At 45.9% G+C, this 25,784-nt stretch overlaps 2 protein-coding genes across 10 annotated transcripts in view; one reads left to right on the forward strand and one right to left on the reverse strand.

Annotated features, from left to right (window-relative positions):
• Positions 1-16,297, forward strand: part of ANKRD6 (ankyrin repeat domain 6) — a 175,965-nt gene extending 159,668 nt beyond the window's left edge. For 5 of the 9 annotated variants that reach the window (XM_043439464.1, XM_043439465.1, XM_043439470.1 and 2 more), the window contains 7 exons: positions 2,013-2,117; positions 3,426-3,560; positions 3,864-4,049; positions 4,997-5,149; positions 11,841-11,954; positions 12,771-12,897; positions 14,397-16,297. In XM_043439464.1, coding sequence (XP_043295399.1) covers positions 2,013-2,117; positions 3,426-3,560; positions 3,864-4,049; positions 4,997-5,149; positions 11,841-11,954; positions 12,771-12,897; positions 14,397-14,974 — 1,398 coding nt within the window. In that variant the 3' untranslated portion in view covers positions 14,975-16,297. The remainder of the gene's footprint in view (positions 1-2,012; positions 2,118-3,425; positions 3,561-3,863; positions 4,050-4,996; positions 5,150-11,840; positions 11,955-12,770; positions 12,898-14,396) is intronic. The other 4 variants (XM_043439467.1, XM_043439463.1, XM_043439471.1 and 1 more) reach the window with 2 other exon arrangements.
• A 4,334-nt stretch (positions 16,298-20,631) lies between these two features.
• LYRM2 (LYR motif containing 2) lies at positions 20,632-22,969 on the reverse strand. The gene is made up of 3 exons (XM_043439473.1): positions 22,846-22,969; positions 22,196-22,336; positions 20,632-21,505 (listed from the first exon to the last, which is right to left on the reverse strand). Exons 1-3 carry the CDS (start codon positions 22,888-22,890, stop codon positions 21,425-21,427), a joined length of 267 nt encoding a protein of 88 aa, XP_043295408.1. The 5' UTR covers positions 22,891-22,969; the 3' UTR covers positions 20,632-21,424.
• Between the last annotated feature and the right edge of the window lie 2,815 nt (positions 22,970-25,784).

Raw genomic sequence — 25,784 nt, forward strand, 5'->3', positions numbered from 1 at the left:
GATGGTTCCCGGCAGTACTATGAGGGTGTTTCCTTCCGAGACCTCGGGGTTAATATTCCCTGGTTTCTGTGACGTGGAGGAGACTGATGATCTGGGTGGATGCACAGTTCTCTGAGAAAGGCTGTGAGCCACGCAGAGTTGTCACTGGCCAATAATGTGGTCAGTGCAGGGAATTTTTCTGATTATTTAGTGTTTTGTGAACTGAATGTTACTTCTCCTTTTTGGTGGATGTGGTTCACAGATGCTTCGGAAAGTGACTTTTAGGCTGATTCTGGAGCTGTGTGCTGTTAAGTATCCGTAAAGCAGATGAGCAGCGGGCACTAGTTTCTTCTTTTCATCTGACTCGGCTTTCTACTGAGTCTACATTTGGCTTAGGACTCTGGTTCTCAGACCTTTTCTATCTAAAGACCGTTTAACTTTTCTTCAACGTTATGGAGGCCCATAATGAACTCTATGTATGTGAGTTTATATCTATCAGTAGTTGCCAATTGAAAATAAAGTTGAGAAATATTAAATACTTTAATCATTTGAAAGTAAATCCATTTTGTAATAACATAAACAGCATCATTTTGCAAAAGAATACTTTTCAAAACAAAAATTGAGAGTAGAATTGTTGAACGTTTTTCGCACATTTTCTTATTGTCTTACTTAGATCAGAATTCTGCCATCTTTTATTTCTGCATGCAATCTATTGTAATATCACTTACGTAGCTTCTGGCAAACACCACAGTACACTCATGAGAGAATGAGTGTGAAAAATGCCAATGTTGTAATATTATGAAAATAATCTTAATCTCATGGACACAGGGGTCCCTGGACACTTTTAGACCTGCTGGCTTTCAGGGGATGAGAATATAATTTAAAAATTCTGTTCAGCTGCAGGCATATATTTTCCATTCAGGTGGTACCCACTGCCTGTTGATGGTGTTGTTTGGTTTTTTGTTTTGTTTTTTTTTTTGTCCTATAATGTATCATTTGAATTTAATGAACACAAGAAGAAAGTCTGACCTTGAGATGAAAATCACTAGGCTGAATTTCAGAGAACACTTGTCTATCTATAAGACGATAAAATACTGTTTTATTGCAGAAAGAGTGTGACCTTGAAAGTGCTTCCGACTTCTGGACCTCCTTTGGTTTTTTTAAAGGGAGTGAACCCTGGAACTAGGAGTAGGGAGTCTGCAGGAGAAGGGTGTGGGGCTGGGCCAGAGACTGGAGGTTCCCACCAGCTCAAAGATCTGTGTTCTGTGTTCGCTTAGAAGCCTTTCTGCCAACTCGGCGACTCTAAGGCCGCCAGGCAGGTGGGAGACCCCTGACCGTGACCGATGGACCAGGTGGGCCTGCTGCCTGCTTTGTCTTGGTTAATACCAGCAGCTCCCTGTTCTCATGTTTGAGAGGCCGGAGCGCAGAGGGGTCAGATCACTTGCCTGAAGATCTCCAGCTTGCTGCTGGGCTTCAGTCTGCAGGGCCCCGCATGTCCTTGCCTGTGTCCCTTCCATGTCTCTGCACTCGAAGGGGCCGACCAAAGGCTGCTTCTGGGGGAAGAGACTCCAGCCCCGCGGGTGGTCCTGTGGCTCACAGGTGCATCTCAGTTATATTTGAACAAAAGTTCTATCTGAATACGACCTGGATACGGTTCGGCCAAGAAGGACGTCTGGTGGGCTAGATCAGGCCCTGTATCCCAAGACAGACTGTGCCTGGCATCGGGCTGCCGTGCCGCACAACCCCAGGGGACTCCGTTCCTGCCCTGGACTCTGAGTGGTGCTCCCTGGAGTTGAGCAGTGTGCAACCTGCTCACACCTACATGGTGGCCCTGGCCCAGACTACGTGCCTGTTAGTGTCATTGTAGACGTCAGCTCCTGAAGGTCAGGAATGATGTCCTTGCACCTCTGGGACCCTGAGTGCCCAGCACAGGGTGCACGGGACATAGCAGGTGGTCTCCCCGGCTCGGCTGGAGGCTCTCGGCAGGTCTGCGCACACCAGTGGTTTGTAACGATGCCTCTTGCCTCCTTCAGGTCTTGCGCTTCAGTCGTGGGCGAAGCCTGAGGAAAAAGAGAGAGAGGCTCAAGGAAGAGAGGAGAGCTCAGTCTGTGCCGAGAGATGAGGTGGCCCAAGGCAAGGTGTGGGGCGGCCCTCCCGCCTGCCCGCGGGTGGGAAACTCTCCCTGCCTCCGCTGGGCCCGCCTCGGTCTCTCCTTCCTGCTGGGTCCTTCAGAGCCTGTCTTTCCTTCTGGCCTCTTGTCTTCCACTCTCCCCAGATTTCAGGCTGTGGGCTCGCATTCCACTGGTCTTTTCCAACACCCCGTGTATTTGCGAGCCCTGAGCATCTGTGGCCCCGTCACTTCCACGGGGACAGCACGGCCTCTGACAGCACACCCTCCATCATGTAGAGCAGTGAAATCTGCAAAATGTGGGTCCACTTGTCACCTGGAACCTTGTTAGAAATGCAAATTTGGGGGCCTCACCCCAGACCCACTGTCTCAGAAACTCTGGGGTGGGGCCCAGCAATCTGTGGTTGAACAAGCTCTCCAGGTGATTTGAATCTGGACTAAAGTTGGAGGACCACTGGCGTAGCTTGCTGCCTCTGTTTCCTCTCAGGGAATAAACCCAGGCAGTGCTAGCCCACAAGGCTCCTAGTGCAAATTAGAAGGAGATGCCGCCCGGACATCAGCCTAGCACAGGGCACTTACGGTGAGAAGAGCCGGAGCTGGGGTTCAGCCCCCTCGCCTCACCCACGCCCTCGGCTTCGTGCCTTTGTGCAGTGAACAGCTTGCACAACTGTACGTGGCAGCTCTGGAATGAACCATGCCTTTCAGCTCCCCCAGGGGGACGAAGACTAGGATTTAGAGACAATTTTGGGGACATAAAATTTTATACCAAGTACTTGTTTTTCTGTCCATTTGAGAATCTTATCAATTTCCAGGGTTAAGGCATTGTAACTTTCATTACGTTCCTGTGTATGCATTCTACATGTTAACTTGTAAACGTTCTCAAAAGGACTAGAGATGGTGATTTTTTACCCCCCTTCATTTCAAACGGTTCTCATTCTCCTCTATGAATTGTGAGGGTCCAAGTTCAAAGAATGAGTGGGGTTTTCTTTTTGTTGAAATGTAAAAGATAAAAAAAAAACCCTCTAATGCTCAAGTGTTTCATGTGTGCTAGCTTCCTGAAGTTCTAACACTTAGAATGAGACCCAAGGCGATATCTAGTTTGGCACATAAATAAAAAGACAAATATTCAACTCCCCAGGAAAAGCTCAGATGTTCAGTTAGAATCACAAGCAGTGTTCCCTGTGTCTGAAATTTGTTGTTTTTTAACGATTCCCAGGGGTCCTTTAAGTGGATGGAGTCTGGGAAATGTTATGCCATGATGGAATAAGGCTGAGGGGTCCAGTAGAGGAGGTGTCTGGGTTTTTTCCCCCCTCTGTAGGGAAGTGTCTCGGCAGGAGACACCCATAGCAGTGAACAGGCTGCACCCAGGAAAGAAGAGGCCAGAGAAGATGTCCTGTCCGCCTCCCCGGAGCCCAGAGCAAAGGACAGCAGACAGAGAAAGTCAAGACCCAAGGTCAGGAGGCACGTGAGAGCCGCCGAGAGGGCTGGGAGGTGGGCTGGCGGAGGGCCCTGGGATAGCGTCATGGCCAGCAGTTAAAAGGCACTTCACTTGGCTGGCTTGCTGCCTCGGAGCCAGAGTGCAGAAATTGGCCCTGGCCAGCTGCAGACCCCAGGTTGGCGTGTGACAGCTCCCTTGGCACGTGGTCCCTAGAGCAGGACGCCGCCAGAGAGCGAGGTGGGCGGGGGGAGCCGCTGGCTGGGCGTCAGGCTGGCAGGTGTCGCGTGCTCACAGCGGCGGTCTCCCCCTCTCCCGCAGGTGTCAGCGTTTTCTGACCCCACCCCTCCAGCAGACCAGCAGCCCGGCCAGCAGAAGAACGTGCACGCTCACAGTCACCCTAAAAAGAGGCCCAGGCATCGCTGCTCGTCCCCGCCCCCGCCACATGAGTTCAGAGCCTACCAGCTCTACACGCTGTACCGGGGCAAGGACGGCAAAGTGATGCAGGTACCGACAGGCCCGAGGGCTGCAGGCAAGGAGTCTGTAAGCCTGTTGCTGGAGGCTGATATCCACTGTAGGCAGTGACTACAGAAGGCAGGAGCTTTGATGATAAGCCAGCTGGCCCTCCCCACCTAAATAGTACACCACCCTCCTGCTGCTTAGGCCTGGCGAGCCAAGGGATGGTGCAAGGCTTTCTGCACCAACCTTGTTTAGTCGCTAACTCATGTCCGACTCTGTGACCTGATGGACGGCAGCACACCTGGCCTCCCTGCCCCTGACTGTCTCTGGGAACTTGCCCAAATTCATGTCCATTGAATCGGTGATGCCATCCAACCATCTCATCCTCTGTTACACTCTTCTTTGCCTTCAGTCTTTCCCAGCATCAGGATCTTTTCCAATGCATCGACTCTTCGCATCAGGTGGCCAAAGTATTGGAGCTTCAGCTTCAGCATCAGTCCTTCCAATGAGTATTCAGGGTTCATTTCCTTTAGGATTGACTAGTTTGATCTCCTTGCAGTCCAAGGGACTCTCAAGAGTTTTCTCCAGCACCATCCTTAGGAGACCAGATAATTTTGAGACCAGGGAAAGGATAAAAGCAGCTTGAAGGCATTCCTTGGCAGCCCAGTGGGTGGGACTTCTTGCTTTCACTGCCAGGGGCCTGGGTTTGATCCCTTATCTGGGAACTAAGATCTTGCAAGCTGTGTGGAGTACGCGCACGCACACACACACACACACACAAAGGCATCTGAGGATGGGGACTGTACGTTCCCCTCTCTGAATCTTCTTAGCGTTTGCCAGCCCTATAGGCTTGGCTTGTGCGACAGTCCAGAGCTTCCCCAGGGGTGAGTGTCTGCCATCACATGTGTCCCCCAGGTGACCTGACCAACGCAGGATGGGTACCAAGGAGTAAACGAGCTGAACTGATGAGTCCTTTCTGGCTTTCCTCCTCCTAGGCGCCAATAAATGGCTGTCGGTGTGAACCCCTGATCAACAAGCTGGAGAATCAGCTGGAAGCAACTGTGGAGGAGATCAAAGCAGAGCTGGTGTCGGTTCAGGATAAGATGAACGTGAAGCTGGGGCACATGGAGAATAAGACCCAGCACCAAGTAAGTGGTTGCCCTTCTCGTGACGCCGTGTTCTGGCGGAAAGTGAAATCAGAGACCTCAGCACGCCTTTCTGTCCTGCAAACTCTACCCTGAGCATGTCGGGCAGGCTGTCAGAGGAGAGGCCTGTGATTTCTTTAAAGCCATTGTGATTTCTTTCTTTTTTTTAAAAAAAAAGTTTTATTGGAGTATAGTTGCTTTACAGTATTGAGTTGGTTTCTGCGTACAGCGCGGTGACTCAGCCTTACATACACACGTGTCCCCTCTTTTTTGGATTTCCCTGCCATTTAGGTCCCCACAGCATTGAGTTAGAGTCCCCCGCACTACACTCACTAGTTATCTGTTTTATATGTAGCAGTGTAAGTAGGTAGGTTTAGTTGCTCAGTTGTGTCTGATTCTTGCGACCCCATGGATTGTAGCCCACCAGGCTCTTCTGTCCACGGGACTGTCCAGGCAGGAATATTGGAGTGGGTTGCCATTTCCTCCTCCATACACAGGAGTGTATATACTTGTAAATGCCAATCTCAATTCATCCTACCTTCTGTTCCTCCCTTGGAATCCATATGTTCTCTGTTTGTGTGTCTATCCCTGCCCTGCAAACAGGTTCCTCTGTACTGTTTTTCTAGATTCCATATATATGCATTAAAATAGAGAATATTTTTCTTTTTCTGACTCATTTTCCATGACAGTCTCTAGGTCCATCCACATCTGTGCAAATGGCACAATTTCATTCTTTTTGATGGTTGAGTAATATTCCATTGTATGTATACACCACATCTTCTTTATCCGTTCCTCTGTTGATGGACATTTAGGTTGCTTCCATGTCCTGGCTGTTGTAAAGTGATGCAGTGAACATTGTGGTTCATGTATCTTTTGGAATTATGGTTTTCTTCAGGTATATGCCCAGGAGTGGGATTGCTGGGTCATATGGTAGATCTCCTGGCAATTTTTCAAGATTGCTGGGAGAAATATCAGTAACCTCAGATATGCAGATGACACCACCCTTATAGCAGAAAGCAAAGAACTAAAAAGCCTCTTGGTGAAAGTGAAAGAGGAGAGTGAAAAAGTTGGCTTAAAACTCAACATACAGAAAACTAAGATCATGGCATCTGGTCCCATCACGTCATGGGAAATAGATGGGGAAACAGTTGAAACAGTGACAGACTTTATCTTTTTGGGCTCCAAATCACTGCAGATGGTGGCTGCAGCCATGAAATTAAAAGACACTTGCTCCTTGGGAGAAAAGTTACAACCAACTTAGACAGCATATTAAAAAACAGAGACGTTACTTTGCCAACAAAGGTCCATCTAGTCAAAGCTATGGTTTTTCTAATGGTCATGTATGGACGTGAGAGTTGGACTATAAAGAAAGCTGAGCGCCAAAGAATTGATGCTTTTGAACTGTGGTGTTGGAGAAGACTCTTGAGAGTCCCTTGGACTGCAAGGAAATCCAACCAGTCCATCCTAAAGGAAATCAGTCCTGGGTGTTCACTGGGAGGACTGATGCTGAAGCTGACACTCCAACACTTTGGCCACCTGATGCAAAGAACTGAGTCATTGGAAAAGACCCTGATGCTGGGAGGGATTGGGGGCAGGAGGAGAAGGGGACGACAGAGGATGAGATGGCTGGATGGCATCACCGACTCAATGGACATGAGTTTGAGTAAACTCCAGGAGTTGGCAATGGACAGGGAGGCCTGGCGTGCTGCAGTCCGTGGGGTTGCAAAGAGTCGGACACGACTGAGCGACTGACCTGAACTGATGACAGGTCTAGTTTTAGTTTTGTAAAGAACCTCTATGCTATTCTCCATAGTGGATACTTCAGTTCACATTCCCATCAGCAGTATAGGAGGGCTCCCTTTTCTCCACACCCTCTCCAGCGTTTATTGTTTATAGATTTTTGATGCAGGCCATTCTGATGGGTGTGAAGTGATACCTCACTGTGGTTTTGATCTGCATTTCTCTAATATTTAGTTGTGTTGACCATCTTTTCACATGCCTCCTGGCTACCTGCATGTCTTTGCAGAAATGTCTATTTAGGTCTTCTGCCCTTTGTGATCACTTTATGTGCCTTCTTGAAAGCCACTGACTTAAAAATTTTTAAGAGCATGTTTTAATTGCTTCTGATTATAAAATAACATATACCATTATGGAGCATTTTTAAAACACATGAAAACTAGGAAAGGAAAATAAATCACCTGTGAACCTACTATGATGAAAAAGCACTGTTCATATTTGGGTTTATTTCCTCCAGTCCTTTTATGTCTGTGTGCCTTACTCCCCTTGCCCCTTGTACACTAAAGTAATACAATCACGTGCAGCTTTTTTTATTTTTCCAACTTTATTTTGAAAGCAGTCACACACGGAGAAAGGTTGCAAGCACAGCTTCCTGAACGTCTGTGCAGCCTCCGCCTCGGCTCAGCCAGTGGTCACTGTGTTCCCACGTTTGCACTGTGTCTTTCGCACACACTTCTGGTTCGTTTGCTGACCCTAATCTTTAAGTACTCCAGAGCACATTGACTAACAATGGGGATCTCATCCTTCCTTACACGATGCCGTCTTCACATCTGAGAAAAGTAACACTAATTGTGTGATGTGCAGTCCATATTCAGATTTTCTCAGTTCTCCTAAAATAGGTGTGTTTTGTAGCAGGTTTTTGTTTTCAATCCCAACCTAGGGTCCAGTGAATCCTTTGTGCTTGTATACTATATGCTGGGTCTCTTTTCATCTAAAACAGCCCCTGGTTTCTTCTTGTGGCTCTTGTTTCTTCTCATAACAACTTTTTAACAGAGTCCAAGCCATTTGTTTAATAGAATGTTTTATAGTCTGGATTTGTCTGACAGTTTCTTCATGGCTTTTTTCACTTGTCCGTCTATCCCTCTGTCTGTAAAGTGAAAGTTGGGTCTAGAGCAGTAATCCTCGATGCGTTGTCCCCAAACCAGCAGCATCAGTATCATCTGGGGACTTGAGGGGGAAAATATGCAAATTCTTGGGCCTCCGCCCAAATCTCCTGAATTTAACTGTAAATAAAACTCCAGGGGCAGAGTCTTAGCGACCTGTATTTTAAAAGAATCTCCAGGTGATGCTGGTAGAAACAAGTTTGAGAATCATTACTCTAGATGCTTATTTAGGTTTAGGTTAAATATTTTTGGCAAGAATATTTCATAGTTAATTGTGTAAGCTTCAAATTACATCACGTCAGAAGAGACACGTCAGGATGTCTCGTTATTACTGACGCTAAGTTCGATTGCTTGGCTAAGCTGGTAATCACTGTCTCTCTCCACTGTAAAGGTATGTTTTCCCTTTGTAATTAGTAGATATGTGATGGATATAGGTTTTTAAATATAAAAAAACTTTTAAAAGCTTACAAAGTAACACATGTTATTTGGGGAAAACACCTCACATGCAGAGCTATTATTGCAGTGACCCTGCCCAGAAACCCTCCCATTACTATGTATTTTTCCTGTAGGTTTTTTTCTTTTATAGATATAACCTTACTAATTTTCACTTTTAAACAAGAAATGGAACCATACTGTGCGTTTTTTATTTTCAGTTTACTTTTTAAGTTAGTAAAAGGAGCTAGCGTGTGCTTTTTAATGGTGGTGTACAATTTCTATGTGTGGAAATAGAATTTTGCTTTACTTTTTTCACTTCACTTTATTTTTTAATAAAGTTTTATTTAGGTTTGACTGTGCTGGGCCTTCGCGGCTGCTGCGGGTTTTGTCTGGTTGCAGGGCTTGGCTTCCCACTGTCATGCCGTCCCTTGCTGTGGGCGTGGGCTCAGTGGTTACAGCTTGCAGCCCTAGTTGCCCCACGGCACGTGCAGTCCTCCTGGACCAGGGATCACACCTGTGTCTCTGGCATTGGCAGGAGGCTGAGCCACGAGGGAAGCCGTTCTGCTTAATTTTGTTTCTTGAGCACTTCCCCACGTCCTTGGTTTCATAATATTCCAGCACATCAATACCACATAATTTATTTAACCATACCTTTTGTTAGATACGACAGTTGCTTATAATTTTTCACTCTACTCAATAAATGCTGTGAACATTTATGTACAGAAACTTGATTGCTTCTGAGGTTATATGCTTAGAATTAGGATAATGGGACCTAAAGTTGAGAATATGTTTAAGGCTCTTGATAAGTGTTGGCAAGCCACTTAATTGAAAGGTTGTACCAATTTATATCCTACAAGCAGGATCTGAGTTTCTGTTTCAAAGCTTTGCTATCATTGAATTTTTTTTTTTAAAGTTTTTTCCAAATTAACTAAGGACATTTGACTTTAATTTGTATGTCCCTGTCTATTGGTGAAATTATTTTTAAGGTTTGTGGGTTATTTGCATTTCATAAAAAGCCCATTTTAAAACTATCTGGGCCATAATAGATTAGTTAAACTGTTTTGTAAATAAAACCTGACTTTAGCTAGCCCAAGCACAGAGGGGAATGCATTAGGTGAATGCTGAGATGTCTCACGGACCTCTGTTTGGCTCAAAGAGGGTGACAGACTGGGGTGTAGAACCTTAGTCCTCATTCTGGGTCTCAGGGGACTGACTCTAGCGCAGCATGAGTCAGGAGCACCTGCCTGGACCGTCAGCTATGCCCCAGGAACACAGCTGTGTGTCAGCCTGGGTACTGTCCGGTCTAGGCAGGGGGCAGGAGATGGGAGAGCAGGCTGGTACTAGGAAACAGGAGGAGAGCTGGTCCCAGGAGGCTGTGCAGGATGAGGAGCCCAAGCAGAAGGAGCTCACCACATCTCCAGAGCTGCTGCTCCTCTTTTATTTACGAACATCTGAGCGTGGAATGTCAGTATGTCCCCGGCAGGAGAGGCGCCCGCTGCCAAGCCCTCCATGCTGGCTTCCACTCAGAGCGGCTCCTTTCTCTTCTGCGGAGCTTGTCATGCACTGGGAGTTTGTCCTGCTGAGTATCAGAGCCCACAGGCAGAGGGTGTCAGGGCCCCGCAGGCAGCGGGCGTCAGAGTCCGCAGGCAGCGGGCGTCGGGGCCCCGCAGGCAGCGGGCGTCGGGGCCCCGCAGGCAGCGGGCGTCGGGGCCCCGCAGCTTAGGGACTGGAGGAGCAGAGAAGGGCACGTGACTGCAAGGGGACCGTCACTCGCTCCTCCTGAGAGAGTCCGTTCCTGGGCAGGTTGATAAGAAGTCTGGGGTCCCCGAGAAGGAGAAAGGGGCCTGGGGCTCTCGAGGAGGAGATAGGGGCCTGGAATTCCCAAGGAAGAGGAAAGGCCAAACATCTTTTTTCCCCTCTACATGCCTTAGTCTTAGTCACATAAAACTTTTTTTTTTCTTTTTATCCTGAAACTGATGATTACACAACTCAGTTTAAACTCTGTACCAGGGATTATATAACAACAATGTATCCTGCTTGAGGACAGTTTCTCCTTCCTGAAAACCTTCCGACTGGTCCTGATATTTTAGAATGTGTATTATGGGAGTGGGTCTGGTAGGATCTTTTCTATTGTTTAAGTTCTAATCCTGTTATCCTAAAATGTAAATTGTGGGAGTGGGTCTGGTAAAGTTTTCACAAACTTGAGACATTCTTTTGCTTTATTGTAAATAACTCCCTTGCTCACACTGGCGAGGGGGGCGCTCTCCGTCCCCTCCTGGTGTCTGCGTCAGAAGCTTTCTCTGTCTCTCTTCATACTTTAGTAAAACTCTGCTACACAAAAGCTCTTGAGCAATCAAGCCTGGTCCCTGGTCCAAAGCTAAATCTTCGGAAATCACGAATCTGACATTGTTCACCATAAGCTGTCACTCCCTGACGTGATCCCTTTGAACTCCGTCCACCCCCTTCTTCACAGGTGCTGTGAGAACTTTCAGTGAAGCGTCTGTTCACTGGGAATGCTGGAGGAAAGTGCTGACTATTCAGCGGCTTTCCTTTATTCTCGGGCAGCCACTCACCTTTAAAAAGGGGAAGGGGGGTTAAAAAAACATTTTTAAAAGGGGAGTCGGGGGACTTTGCTGCTGGCCCAGTGGTTAAGACTCTGAGCTCCCAATGCAGGGCGCCCAGGTTCGATCCCTGGTCAGGGAACTAGATGCCACATGCTGCAACTAAGACCTGGTGCAGCCAAATAAATGAATAAAAAAAAATTTAAAAAAAAGGGAGTCGGACCTAGGGGTGTGGGATGGGAAGGGAGGTGTGAGGGGACGTGGGTAAACCTTGGCTGATCCACGCTGATGTCTGGTAGAGACCAACACAATATTGTAAAGCAAGTATCCTTCAATTAAAAATAAGTAAATTTAAAAAAAAATTTTTTTTTAAAAAGAGGAACTGGGATAGCTCCATACTCCTTGAAATAGTTTTTCCTAAAAAAAAAAAAAAAGAAAGAAAGAAAGAGTTTTTCCTTGTAACAATAGTCTTGGAAATAATTTTCAAAGGCCCATACAAATTTTCTTTTACTGACAAGGAATATATTGGCTCAAATTGTATATTTACTGTGTATTTATATTCTCTGGACCCACTCAGGATTTTAAATGAGAGAAAGAAATCAGCATTGGCTTACACAGAAACATACTCAGGAATTCTGAAAGCGTAGAGGTCCATGAGGGCCTCACGGAAAGAGCAGGGCGAGGAGTGGGATGTGCTGGCCTTCTGTCTGGCCCCCTACTCGTCTCAGGAGTGAAGGCATCAGGGCGCAGCCTTAGGTCGTCTCAGTCACCACGTCCCCTTCGCCCCCTGAATCCTAGATGCGGGTTCTGGACAAGCTGATGGTGGAGCGACTCTCGGCGGAGAGGACGGAGTGCCTGAGCCGCCTGCAGCAGCACTGGGACTCGGAGAAGCGCGAGGGGGAGAGACGGCAGGTGAGCGCGGCCTCCGCGTCCGTCCGCACTCCGCCCCCGGCCGGGGCGCAGACCTGCCGCTGAGAGCGCCCAGGTCCTCGGAACGTGCTCGCGTCACAGAGCGTGTCAGTTTTATAGCCTGAAGGTAGGGGAGAGCCTGGAGCCCGGCTCCTGTTTGTGGCTGACCGAGCAGGTAGGAGGCGCAGGCCGGGCAGTTCGTAGGAGGTGCTGGGGAGGAGGCGGGCTCCGCCAGGGTCGCTGCTGTGCGCTGCGCTTCCGCCGGGCACAGAGCGCGGTTCCTACCCGAGCGCGCGGGCCACCCGGGACGGCAGACGCGAAACGAGCTCCTGTGAGCGTGAGCCTGTGCCCCTGCGCGGCCAGAAGCGCTGCAGGTGCTGGGTGCTCACTCACGGCTGACTCTGCAACCCCACGGACGAGCCCGCCAGGCTCCTCTGGCCACGGGATCCTCAGGCAAGAGTCCTGGGGCCGGTTGCCTTTTCCTCCTCCAGGGGACCTTCCCGACCCTTGGATGGAACCCGAGTCTCTTGTGTCTCCTTCACTGGCAGGCAGATTCTTTACCACTGCACCACCTCGGTGTTTGCTTTTAAGATGCCTCTAAGTCACTTAATGAAGATGATAGGTAGCTATCGGCTTGGGTGCTAGGTGAATCCCAGGCTTTGGGGGCAGCCTGTGGAAGGGAGGCAGCCCACAGCTTTGGGCCTTGTCCAGATAATAGCCTATCATAATTGAAAAGCTCATTCTTGAGGCTTTAGTTCATAAGCTGTGTATCACAGTCTCCTGATGATTTGTGTACTAACTTGTGGGATTATTTTTTAGATGTCCTTGGTGGATGAATTAAAAACCTGGTGCATGTTAAAGATTCAGAATCTGGAGCTGAAGCTTTCTGGAGATTCTAGGGCCTCCAGGACTAAGTCCACGCCATCCACTTGTGAGTCCTCCACAGGTAACCAGCATGCAGAGAGAGCCCCTCCACCCACAGGTGACGAAACCCCCAGGTTGAGTTCTCTTCTTGCATCTGAAGACAGCCTGTGTGATAGGGCTGCATGAAGCACCAGCCTGTAGCATGATCTCTGTAGGGGCCAGGACCACGCTGTTGCTCTTTAATAATAAAGTACTCTTATTTACGTGCTCAAAAATTTGTTGAATGAAGGAACAGAAGAATCTCTGATCAGCGATAGCAGTGCAGTACTGATAGTGTGAAAGTGGGCAGCAAAGATTGGGGTGAGGAGGGGACCTGTCTGTTGGGCAGGGCGCTCGCCCCGTGCCCCTCTCTGCCTTCCTCGTCCACCCTTGGCCAGCTCTGCACGGGTGCTCCGTCGCTTTGGTCATGTTCGACTCTTTTCGACCCTGTGAACTGTAGCCCGCCAGGCTTCTCTGTCCAGGGGATTCTCCAGGCAAGAATACTGGAGTGGGTTGGCGTGCCCTCCTCCAGGGGATCTTCCCGACCCATATTGAGCCCACATCTCTTTACATCTGTACAGCCTCGCTAAACCACAGATCGTATATCGAAGTTGCCCCAGGTGCTGGATGAGAGATGCTTTTAGCGGAGCACCATTATTTTTTGTTCACCATTATGTTCGCTCAGTGGTTGTACTCAACGATGATCATCTGAGGACATGCACAGCCTTAGTAATTAGACCTTCATAGGGGATTTTGATGTGTTGTGTGTTTCTATTATCATGGACCATTTCCGTACCTTTGTGCCTTAATGGTGGGGAAAATCCTGGGCAAGTTTTTCATGCTGGGACTAGTTATGGAACTTGTCATAGAGCTCTGGGTAGGGGCATTGGGACCACCTCTCCAAACTGGGTCAAGAAACTTGTATCTGGGGCTCTGGTGTGGAAAAGGCCCAGAAATTAGAATGGGGGTGCTTACTCATCAGTAAGTGCCCAGCTCAGCCTTAGGACATACAGTGAGATGTAGCATCCTTAACTTTCAGGAAGTGGTACCCAGAGCCCTCTCATGTAGATGGTTGTTGTTTAGTCGCTTAGTCGCTTAGACTCTCTATGACCCCATGGACTGTAACCCACCAGGCTCCTCTGTCCACGGGATTTCCCAGACGAGAATACCGGACTGGGTTGCCTTTTCCTTCTTTAGCGGGATCTTCCTGACCCAAGATCGAACTGATATCTCCTGCATTGGCAGGCAGATTGTTTACCACTCAGCCACTTGGGAAGTCGTGTAGATTGAGACAGGCTAAAGGAAAGGCCAGCAACATTTTGGCTTAGATGCCATGAGTGGGTCTCACACAGTACCCCTGAAAGCCCCGACAAGCCAACATCATAATCCAGGGAGAAGCGGGAGGAAAGGACGGGAGAAGCTGCACAGGTGGGTGGTGATGGAGAGGCTGGCGGTTACAGGATTCCCAAGACTCTCAAATGCCGGCCCAGGTGCCTGTATGAACTAGCTTCACTCTGACTTTTGTTTTCCTTCCAAAACCAGGTGTGGATCAGTCAGTGGTGACTGCAGGCCCAGTAGCCGCCTCGGACAGTTCCCCCCAGGTGGTCAGGCCCAAGGACAAGGCCCTCAGCTCCACCGCCACCCACAGACTCCAGCAGCAGGAGCTGTCTTCCTCGGACTGTACGGGCTCCCGACTGAGGAACGTCAAGGTCCAGACAGCCTCGCTCCCCTTGAAAGAGGCAGCCAGAGGCGATCCACAGGCTGGGCCTTGTGTTGACAGAGGCACCCAGACCAAGAAGTCTGGGAAAAGCGGGCAGACGAGGCACCGAGGCCAGCAGCCAGCAGCCAGCACTGCCGGCGGGCAGCCGCCGCCTCCAGCAGCCGGCGGCGAGCAGACCGCCCCTCACGGTCGAGACGCCTCCCAGGCGCTGGAGCTCACCCAGTATTTCTTTGAGGCTGTTTCCACCCAGATGGAAAAGTGGTATGAGAGGAAGATTGAAGAAGCACGAAGCCAAGCCAGTCAGAAAGCCCAGCAAGACAAGGCCACGCTGGAGGAACACATTAGAAGTTTAGAGGAGGAACTTGCTAAACTAAGGACTAAGGTACAGAAGGAAAACTAGGGCCCACAGTGAAAGACGGGAGCCTGGTGACTGCAGTCCCTGGAGTTGCGAAGAGGCGGACACGACCGAGCGACTGAACAAATTAAAGAACAAATGGCCTGAGAAAGGATCCTTGAGGATTTCCTGTCCTGCAGCTGCAGAAGAGCTATGTGTCGGTTATTGTGCACATAGCAGAACTTGCCTTTAAAAAAAAAATCAAAACACTAGTTTCTAAAATGTGCCAGACACACGTTTCCTATGCCCTGAAGTTATGAAGACTTCAACAATTAGACTGAAACCAGGGGAAGCGTGCTTGGTTTCAGGTTTCATTATAGACTTAAAACCTCAGCCCAAGTTCATCTGAAGTTCAAAAGCTCAAATTAATTAGCCATGCTAAGAAACTGAATGATGTGTAAGCCTAAATCCTAATATTCCTGATATGAAATAATGTAATTGAAAAGCAAGAAAAAATATTCATCCCTGTGAACTCGAATCAAGCGGTCATTCATAGCAACACAGCTGCTGTGCCTCGACAGAGTCTTTCTGAAGAGCTGTAATAGACATGCTGAGGAATGTCAAGATCCAGACAGCCTCCCTCAAGTTCATAGTTCTCAAGATACTGACATTTTAACCAGGGGAAAACTCATCAAACAAATTTTGAGGAGAAGGATTTTCACGATGTCACAAGATCCAGTATATCTTAAAATGTTTTGAAAAGTCAGAGTGTATTTAAATAATGAGTTAATTGGCATAATAGCGCTGAAAATGTTTGTTAATAGTGAACTCAAATGAGAGAGGTTCAGATCATTTGATCATGGTGTTTGTATCTTTCAGCCAAAATATAGAAATACTACAATCAATCATAGTGATTTTCAAGTGGATTAATGGAAAAAACATTCCCATAACAATTACCTGAAATTTTTATAATCTAATTCCCAGCCAGATTATCTTAGAGTACCTTTCTGAATTTGAGTTTATTGGTCTACATTTTATAAAGACAGTATTTCATTTTGAATTGAGTTCTGTCATTGAGGAACCTCAAAAGCTTCCCACTGCTTTGTAGCGACTATGTCAAGGTAAATAATTCAATAAATTGACTTAGATTCTCCAGCACCATGGAGCCCTAGATTTTCACTCTGCTCTGTGGGGTGTACAAAGTTGAAAAGTAACAGTATATTGAAACTTTCAATTATCTTTCAAGCTTCTTGTCCTTTGGACTGTGGCATTATGTTCATCTCCTCAAAATCCCATATATGCATAGAAACTTCGATTCTATTTCTATAAACACAGGAACCAAGTACTGTTGTCTGTAATTTTGAATAAAGTTTTGCTCATTGAGCCAAAGAGAAAAATGTGACTTCTTGACATGGGAACACCCAGAGAAACAAAGTATGCATTTAATCCCTGCGTCTTCTGCCCCTCAAGCTGGGTTGTTTTGGGTTTGTTCTTTTAAATACAATCAATGGATCTAGGCGTTCCTAATAAATGTAGATGTATGTCATCGTTCTGAAGCCCGGACGAGGAATTAGTTTGCTGTTCTCTCAAGTTTATCATTAGATCTGTGAGCTCATCTTGTTTCTCCTTGGTGGGGAGACGACTTCTCCCCAGGGATTCTCATTGGGTTGCAAACTGTAGGGGCGCTTTGCTCTCTCCATTTCCCTGTTTGTTCCCAGCGCAGCATCACGGGGTTGTAGGGCTACGTGGTACCTCGCGTTTTCTAAATCTGTTCCCAACAAGGTATCACCAAACCTCTTCAGAATCCTTCCTCAGTATACATCAGTGTATTGAGAGCTGCCAGATACGGAAATCCCGAGACGATCAGGAAGTTGTGTTCCAAGTAGAAGTTATTCTCACCCATTAAGAGATCTGTTACCTCGTGGGGTATCCCTGTTGAGAAATGCTGAAAACAGTTTAATGCTTTGGTGGTATTTTGATTGTGTAACTCCTGCCCATCAGAAGCAGGCAGCTTACTGTGAACTGGAAAATTCCATCAGAGTCAGGGAAGAGACTAGGGAGACACGAGAAAGGCCAAGTGCACCTAGTATGGCAGGTTATGTGGATCTTGTTTCCCATGGAAGGAAAACCAGTGGCGGCCAGGAAACAGAACAGGGTCAGCCAGCTTCTAACTCAAAGAGATCACAGCATCTCAAGACAAATCCAGGAGTGTTTTCAACGACTGTGTTTGGTCTGCTTTTGTTCCTTAGCATTGTCAAAAACTCAACTAAGGCTCCCATGTGTGTTTTTTCTTTTTTCCCTTGTGCTATTGGCTAAAATGAGCAAATGCCACAATAGTGCTTTTCCTAAGAAGCAGAACTATTAACAACTTATGGCCAGTTGTGTAGGTTGTGTTTCAACCTGAGGCTGGAATTTTCAATAGCTGTGGGGAAGATAATGTAAAATACAGAGAAGATGTACAATATTGCAGTATTTTTTTCAATTGTTAGTGCATTATTGCATTGAGTGTAGTAAATATCTGTGATCAATTGAATATTCTAATTTTACTTTAGACTTTGGGAGCCCAAAATCAAGGAAGGGGTGTTTCATGTTTATACCTTCTTCTTTTCAGTCAAGAGTTGATTCAGTCAAAAGTTGAAGCTTGAGAGGTATGTTATATTCTATTTAATATTTTTATCACCTTGAACTTATTTCTCTTCCAAGCATTAAATACGGTTCTCAACATTATGGAACATATCCTGTATTTAAATATCCTGTATTTAAAGAATGAAAGTGAGAATACTTTGTTCAGCCTACAGTTTCATTTGTGTGGTTGACCAAATTTTATGGTTCCTGAAGGAGTGCTTTCACCTAACCACCCTTCACCTTGTTTTTATAAGAATGTAATTTAGACTAAATACACTTGCTTTTAAAGGAGAGATCAGGTGTACTGCATGAAAACGTAAAAACATTTTTAAGCCTGCTGTAACATGAAAAGATTTTTCAGTGCAAGCTTAAACAAAATGCTTTCTTTAAACTGTTGACCTTTTGGAAAATACTGAACCAAAGGAGAAGGGGACAAAAACTCATTGTGTGCAGGCTAAGATAATGTTTTTTTTTGTTTTTTTTTTTTTACTGTTTCTAAAAGCTAAATGTATTTCCTATGATATAAAAGCCAATCAATTAAGACTTAAAGGACAAATCAGTTTAAAAAAAAAAACCAAATGGACTTTTAGAATATGTCTTACCAATGAGAAATTTATGAAGAATATTTTTTTAGCCGTCATTTTATTTAAGGAGAAATATTCTTTTTGTCTACCACTTAGCCAAATGTGACTAAATGGGAACACACTGACTTAAATCCATGAGACACACAGAAGCAAGACACTGTTCAGCAAAGCGCTTTTTTAAACAAAATGGACTGGGTAAAAGTGATTTACTCTTCTCAGCAAACAGAAGAAGTAAATTTCATTTAATCCTTAAGGTATTTCTCAAAGTCTGATTCAAGGAAGGAAACAGCCTGAGGTGATTCCCAGTTTGGCACAGAAGGACAGCTTCCTTTTGATCCTGTTCGGGTCTTACTCTACATAATCCTTATTTTTTTTTTCAATATAGATGTAAGTTGCTTCCTTTTGGTTGTTTTACTTGAATTTTCCTTACTTTTCTATAAAAGATAATTGAGTTATTTAAGTTTGGCTCTCCGCCACTCAGCTTCTCCTGGGTGGAGGAGAGGCGGGACTGCAGTTAATACAAATTCCAGGAAATAGGACGTCTTGCCTTCCTCGAACACTGGAAAGTCACCCGTCCCGGCAGACACATCTGCAGCAAGGCCTGTGCCGTGCAGTTCGGACTGACAGCAACTGGAATGGGGGCAGTCAGAAATATAAATAACAGCCTTAGCCACTTTTCACGTGCTAGAAAGCTTTTGTATTTAAAAAACTTCTAATATAAAAAGACTGATTTACTGTAGTGGTGGTGGTGGCTTAGTCGCTAAGTCGTGGCTAACTCTTGCAAACCCATGGACTGTAGCCCACCAGCCTCCTCTGTTCATGGGATTTTCCAGGCAATAATACTGGAGTGGATTGCCATTTCTTTCTCCACAGGATCTTCCCAACCCAGGAAACGAAGCCGGGTCTCCTGCATTGCAGGCAGATTCTTTACCGACTGAGCTATGAGGGAAGCCCTTATTGTAGTTGATATACATAAATCGGATGTTTAAACCTTAAACTTTGGGAACAAACAGTCAACAGTAGTATAGTATTGCCGACTCAATGGGCAGGTACTTGCGCAAACTCCAGCAAACAGTGGAGGACAGAGGAGCCTGACGTGATGCAGTCCATGGAGCTAAAAAAGAGTCGGACGTGACTTAGTGACTGAATGACAGCTAGTTTACAGGGAACACCCAGAGAGTTAATTTGCCTCATCCAAAATAGTGATAAAGATGATGAATCAGATGTTTCACCAGCAGTTCTCTTTTGGCCAGTTTCTTAGTTCAAGACCAAGGTTCGATGTGTGAGAGGAAATTGCTAAATAAATCTTCCTTTAGGCTAAACAACAGACTTGACTTAAAATTCAGAGGAGATAAAGCTGTAAGTGAACACATAAAATCAAACTGTTCATTCGAGATGAAGGGAAAAGCTTATCCCTGAGAATGATCTTAGCTTTGGAAAGATGCAAATTCAACTTTTTGTGTGTTTTATCCACTTTAAACCAAGTTAGGTTTTCTTGGGGGAGTCTGTGGTATTTTGATTCTTGCAAATACAAACCACAAATGCTCTCACATCTTCGACATACACCACTGCTAGGATGAACATCAAAGTCACTGACTGCCACACCTCATAAAGGATGGTTTTTAGCTTCAAGATTTTAGATGAACTAGAGACAGCCTGTATTTCCATATGTATGTCAATCATGCCACACAGAGAAAAGGATAAATATTTCTAAGTTTGTTCTTTGTTCAGAAACCGTTCACAAATGCTTTTCCTTTTGTTCATCAGATGGCTGGCCTAAAGTACATCTAGATAAAAACTGGCTCATGCAAGCATTGAAAATGTCCACATTCCCCTGTGGAAGAGTATTCAGATTATTTTGTCTTGTGGCCTCTGAAGCTGTGGGAGGCAAAGGTGGGCCTTGGGATGCAGGTTACTGACACACCACCACAGGTTTATACAGATTTATCATCCTGCAGAAGTTCCACACCTTTAAGGTGCTGCTCAGACCCTTGGGTTAACTTTTTAGATCTGTTCCGTAGATGAACTGCCAATCCCAGCCTCTTTGGTGAGCTTTCACTTTCACTGAATTAACTGTTAAACATTTAGTTTCTTTCAAGGGTCCTGAAGTCAACTTTATATCCAGTGTATTCTTCAGACTGTTTTTCCCTGTTACCGGGGCAGAATCTAATGCACTGAGGAGCTTCCTTAATGATTTATTTACTTTCCACATGGCTGTAAAGGTAACTGTATTTGTTTTGTCCAGAAACTGCCTCTTCTTTTTGGAAGGTTCATTAAGTTTCTCTTTCTCCTCTTTCCAACAAAGTTCTAGATTCCTTGTGGTGATCTCTTCAGAGAGTCCTCTGAGTATCAGATATGGTAACATCTGAACGACATGCCTCAACAACCCTGAGGGTAACACGGAAAGACTTTCCAAGGAAGCTCCAGACTGTCTCCTGAGGTCAGTACACCTCCAGCCCTACACCTCAACAGGTTTTTAAAACAGCTTTACTGACTTACACACAAAAAAAATCAGGGTGGGGGAAATGGCTTTATTGAGAGATAATTTGCATACATGTAAAATGTACAATTCAATAGATTTTAGTATATTGAGTTGTCCATTCATATAAATGGAATCAGACAATATGTAATCTTTTGTGACTGGCCTCTTAATGTTTTCAAGGTTCATTCAGGTGTAGCACGGATCAGTACTTCATTCCTTTTCGTTTGCTAAATAATATTTTATTGTATGGGTATACCACATTTTACTTAGTCCTTAATCAGTTGATAGGCATTTGGATTGTCCACTTTGTGGCTCTTATGAATAATGCTGTTTTACCCTTTGGGCAACTGGACAGTCTGTTTCCAAAGTGGCTGCACAATTTTATAGTCCCACCAGCCATGTATAAGGGTTCCAGTTTCTCCATCCTCACAAACATTTGCAGTTACCTCCCTTTTTAATTACAGTCATCCTAGTAGATGTGAATAGCATCTCTTGGTGGTTTTGATTTGCATTTCCCTGATGACTGATTAATGGTGTTGAACATCTTTTTATGTGCTATCTGTTGTACTGATTTTTGCTTCTTACAAAATACTGCTGACACATCCAAAAACATTTTCAAAATATCGGGTGTGTTTTTCCGTGCTAAGACAATTGCTCTGATGCAGTTTTCTTGGCTCTCTCTCATATGCTATGCTCCATGTTCTGATATTTTGCTCAAGGGTTCTACATATAAACAGTTTCACTTGGCTTTGGGCTGCCCATGATTGAGCCTAAGCTCAACTAAACATATGGAGACTTTGAAAACCTTTCAGAACAATGCTATAGTTAAGATCTGGCTAAAGCAAGTGTTTTTTCTAACTCTTTGAGCTGCATATTGCCTTGAGTAATCATCATCCGGATTGAATCCTGTAGAAGAAAGTGAAATATGGTCAGTTTTGATTGGTAGAACAAGGTACAGCTTTACCACTTCATCTGTTAAAATTAAGAATTAATACTGAGAACTGGAACCGCTGTACTTTAGGAAAGCCCAGAATTAACAATCAGGGGTGTACAATGGTCTGACATGCTTTCATATATCCCAAACATACTTCCCAAACCACCATGCTGTAATATTTATCATCTTTTTGTGTGTGTGCATGCAGATATTTGGTTTAACAGAAAAGTTGGGTGATGCCACTGTACAGTGTAGACAGAACACTGTAAAATTTAAAATACCAGTTAAGTGAAAAACCAGTGACATTGAGAACAATGATCAAGGTATATCATTTCAGTGACATATTCCAAGACAGCTACTAAATTTTTATAAGAGCTCACTAATCAAGCATCCCAGGTGGCACTAGTGGTGAAGAACCCGCCTGCCAATGCAGGAGACCTAAGTGATGAGAGTTTGACCCCTGGGTTGGGAAGATCCCTGGAGGAGGGAGGGTATGGCAACCTACTCCAGTATTCTTGCCTGGCGAATCCCATGGACAGAGGAGCCTGGCAGTATTTCAGTAGATACTCCAAGATAGCGTATAAACTTAAAAAAAACAAAAAAACCTCACTAATCAGTACAGAAGGGTCAGGGTCTTCCCTCACTAGTGATCTTGGTCTCACCTCTTCCGTGGCACTTTTGTTTCTTTTGAATTCTTCTCTTGCCCAGTCCTTCAGGTATTTGCGATCAGAATCATTTGGAACTTGCCGAATGGCCTGCAAAATCCTTCTGTAGAGGAGGAGAACCTGTTGCCTTCTTATGAACTGCACAGGAGAGGAGAAACCGCAATTACAGCTGCACAATCGTGAGTTCAGTGGGTTCTTTTCTCTTCGGTTCTCAATTTTTTTTTTCTTTTTTTTTGGTCCTCAATTTTAAAAAGAGGAAAGAAAACCATTTTTCCCCCTAAGAAAACGGCAAGAAATTTACTTAGACTGTTTACTCATTTGTCAAATACAGGAACCCTTAAAGGGTACAAGCGACAGAGGAGTCTTTATAGAGCGTCAGCAGGCAATGAGGTAGCCAGGCTAGGGAGGCAGACCTCTGCCAGCCTCTCGCCGCCGCGACCGGAGAGCAGCCCCGCCCCGCGGCGCCTTCCGTCCGCCGGCGCGAAGCCCCGCCCCCCAGCCCGAGCCAATCAGAGGGCGGCGCGCGTAGGGGCTTCCTCCCCAGTCGTCCCTCAGTCCCGCTCTATAGGACGGGTGGAGGGAGAGGTAGAGAATCGAGCTCAGACCCAGAAGAGCTGCCCTAAGAGGCCCGCGAGAACAGCTGGTACCTGCTTGAGCGTTAGCGTCGCTGGGGGCAGGCGGGAGGTGGCCATGTCGTCCTGACAGCGCGGTTCCCCGAAGCCCCGGCGCGCAGGAGCGGAAGTGGGGGTGACGGGGCGGGGCGAAGTCGGTTTCCTGGGAGACGGCCTGCAGCGTGTGCGCCCCCTGAAGAACCTGGCGCTCTATTGGTCGGAACGGAAAGCCCGAGGCAGTTTCGCTTTGTCTTAGCCTGTTTTCTCGTCAGAGAAATGGGGTAACGGTTCCTGCGTGCTAGATTGTTGTGAGAATGAAATTGTGGTGAGGCATTTAGCACAGTTCTTCACACGAGTTTCTTCTAGGAAATGAAAGTTAAGGGTTTTGATGGTGAAGGGAGAAAAGTGTGTATTCCTTTTGAGATTTAGTGTATACAGCTAAAATTACTAAAATTGTTAATTTCTCAAAGTTTGTGTTCTGCTCTTCTCGTTTTTGTCCTGCTCTGTTCTGTTGCATTTTTCCTGGCGCTGTAGTCTTCATGATCGTCATAGTTACAAGGTTTTAAGTGGTTGTCCCGTTGCAGTTTTGAGAACTTTGTATCGCTGGTAATGAGGAAACGAATATCCCTACACCTTAAGCTTTTATTTCTCTATATTTGTTTTTATTCTCTGCTCAGTACACTCTGTAGGCTCTTGGCGTGTGTTACCTGTAAGAGGTTAGTGAATCCCTCCTACTTCCGAATTAAAGTACGGCCTTAAATGTTCAGTAGTTACCGGCTGGTTCCGAGCATCTCTACTTGATTTGCTGGCTTGGAATCCTAGCCCTAGTTGTGTACTTCAGTGTGTGCACCCGCCTGTTTTCTCATCTCTAAAGTGAAATGATAGCATCTACCAGAGTTGTTACTGTGGTATTGTATGTAGTGCCCTGAGAACAGAAACTAGCGCATGTAAGCACCCTAATGGCTACTACCAGGCATTGTGTGAATAATGTTGATGCCATAACCCACCCTTTTTCAATCCCATGGACTGTAGGCCACCAGGCTCCTCCGTCCATGTTATTTCCCCGGCAAGATTACTGGGGTGGGTTGCCATTTGCTCCAGAGGATCATCTTGACCCAGGGATCAAACCCGAGTCTCCTGCATGCAGGCAAAGCCTGAAAACTTGTCTACTAATTAGCAATTCATTTTTTTTCCCTTTTAACTATTAGTGAAATATCCCTTGTCACTTTCAGTTACACTTATTTTGTGGATTGTTATGACTTTGGTACCTTTATGACTACCTAGACTTTTATTCTAATTTTATATGCAGTTTGCCATATTTCAAAAATTTTGATCTTTTTTATATAACTTTAAGTCACTACACACTGTATTTTCTATTATTTTGATTCTTTTCAATTTCACCTTCTCCCTTTAATTCTTAAAAAATTTTCATTGTTCATGTTTAAAATAGTTACTCCACCTGGAATTTTGTTTTATAGCATATTGGGGATATAAGTTCTTTTCCAGTTGTAGACTATAATTTCAGCACTATTAACCATCCATTTGTCTTCCTGGGCTTTGTGATGGTCTTGGTAATTCTTTTAGGGTCTGAATAACCCTTACAGCGATCTCATCCACGTTTTTGTTGTTTTCATGAAGCAGTAATACTATCCTGTAGTATCTTGGAAGTGTCTGTTAACCTTCTGTATGACCTTTACAAATGTTTTGTCACTTTCCTTTAAATCATCTTAGAATCTTAATCTATAAAGTAACGTGAGAACAGACATTTTTATACTATTTCTTCTTTTCATCCAGAAACATCCCCTTAAGCCAGACACTGGTGATGCTGTTGTGAGTCATACATGCCCTCTGTTCTCAGAATCCTCTTAGGGTAGGAAGACGTACGTCTAAGGTAGTATTAGAGATGCTGTCAAGGCTCCCGCCATGGGAGCGCATTCTTCTTCCAGGGCTTATCTGAGCTCAGTGTTCTTCAGAAAGGCAAAGTGGGTTAGAGAATTCCAGGCAGAGAACACACGAACACTGGCAGATTCTAGGGCTTCTGTGGTTTGCCGTGAGCAGATCAAATAGTGTGGTGGGGATGCTGGGAGAGAAGGGACAAGGGAGCTAGGCCAAGAAACAACAAACAGTACCTTCTTCACAGGAGTTCAGAAAGATCTCCAAGGATGCCGTATGAGGGAGTGAAGCTGGCACAGTGGTTAGTCGTTTGAGCTACATTTTGAGAGAGCCCCAGCTGCAGTCCAGTACAGAGGAAAGCAAAAGGGAAGGGGCAGAATCAGATCAGTGTCTGGAAGTGAGACCTGACAAGACTGGGGTTTGGATGGAGATGGGAGCGGAAGGTGAGGCGGACGGAAGGGCTGAGCTCCACGTGCGAGGGTGAGTGAGCAGGCATCCACGGCAGCTGCTTCTGTGACTCAGGCATGTCATGCTTCCTGACCAAGCCCCCAGTTCCTGCGTCCGCTGCTGTGCTTCCCAACCTTTCCCCATCACCACACAAACTGGAATGGCACGCCTTGGTAACCTGCTCACTGAAACTCTTCTGTGCCACCTTGCTAGCTGTCCTAGGGCCAAGGCCATCACTCATGTTGGTATACCAGCTGGGAAGCTGCAGCCTCGCTGGTCCTGTCAGTTAAAGGTAGACATGATGGACTGCGTCAGCCATAATGTTGGTTCTTAGCTCCCTGCAGGAAGATTAAACTTCCTGCCCCACAGAAGCCTTTGGCCAGGGACACATCTCTTCCTCTCAGAACTCATCTTGGAGTAGTACCCTTACAAGCCATGTGTGTGTCCACCATGCCGCCCTCCTTCTGACCTGAGGCCAGCGTGCTGAGGCTCACCCACCACAGGCATGAACACAAGAAACAGACGCTGGGGCTGTCTGAGGTCAGCCCTGGAGCTGCAGGGTCAGAACACAGCGTACACTAGTGACCGCCGCCTGATCCAGCAGTCGGGACCCCCCGTGCACCTTTTACACTCTT

The sequence above is a fragment of the Cervus canadensis genome, chromosome 20, assembly GCF_019320065.1.
Source record: "Cervus canadensis isolate Bull #8, Minnesota chromosome 20, ASM1932006v1, whole genome shotgun sequence".
NCBI classification, from domain to species: Eukaryota; Metazoa; Chordata; class Mammalia; order Artiodactyla; family Cervidae; genus Cervus; species Cervus canadensis.

Coding starts and splice junctions, on each gene's coding strand:
- LYRM2 (XM_043439473.1), bottom strand. CDS start 22,890: ATGGCCACCTCCCGCCTGCCCCCAGCGACGCTAACGCTCAAGCAG. Junction 22,337..22,845: donor CGACGCTAACGCTCAAGCAG/GTACCAGCTGTT, acceptor TCTCCTGTGCAG/TTCATAAGAAGGCAACAGGT. Junction 21,506..22,195: donor ACAAAAGTGCCACGGAAGAG/GTGAGACCAAGA, acceptor TTTCTTCTACAG/GATTCAATCCGGATGATGAT.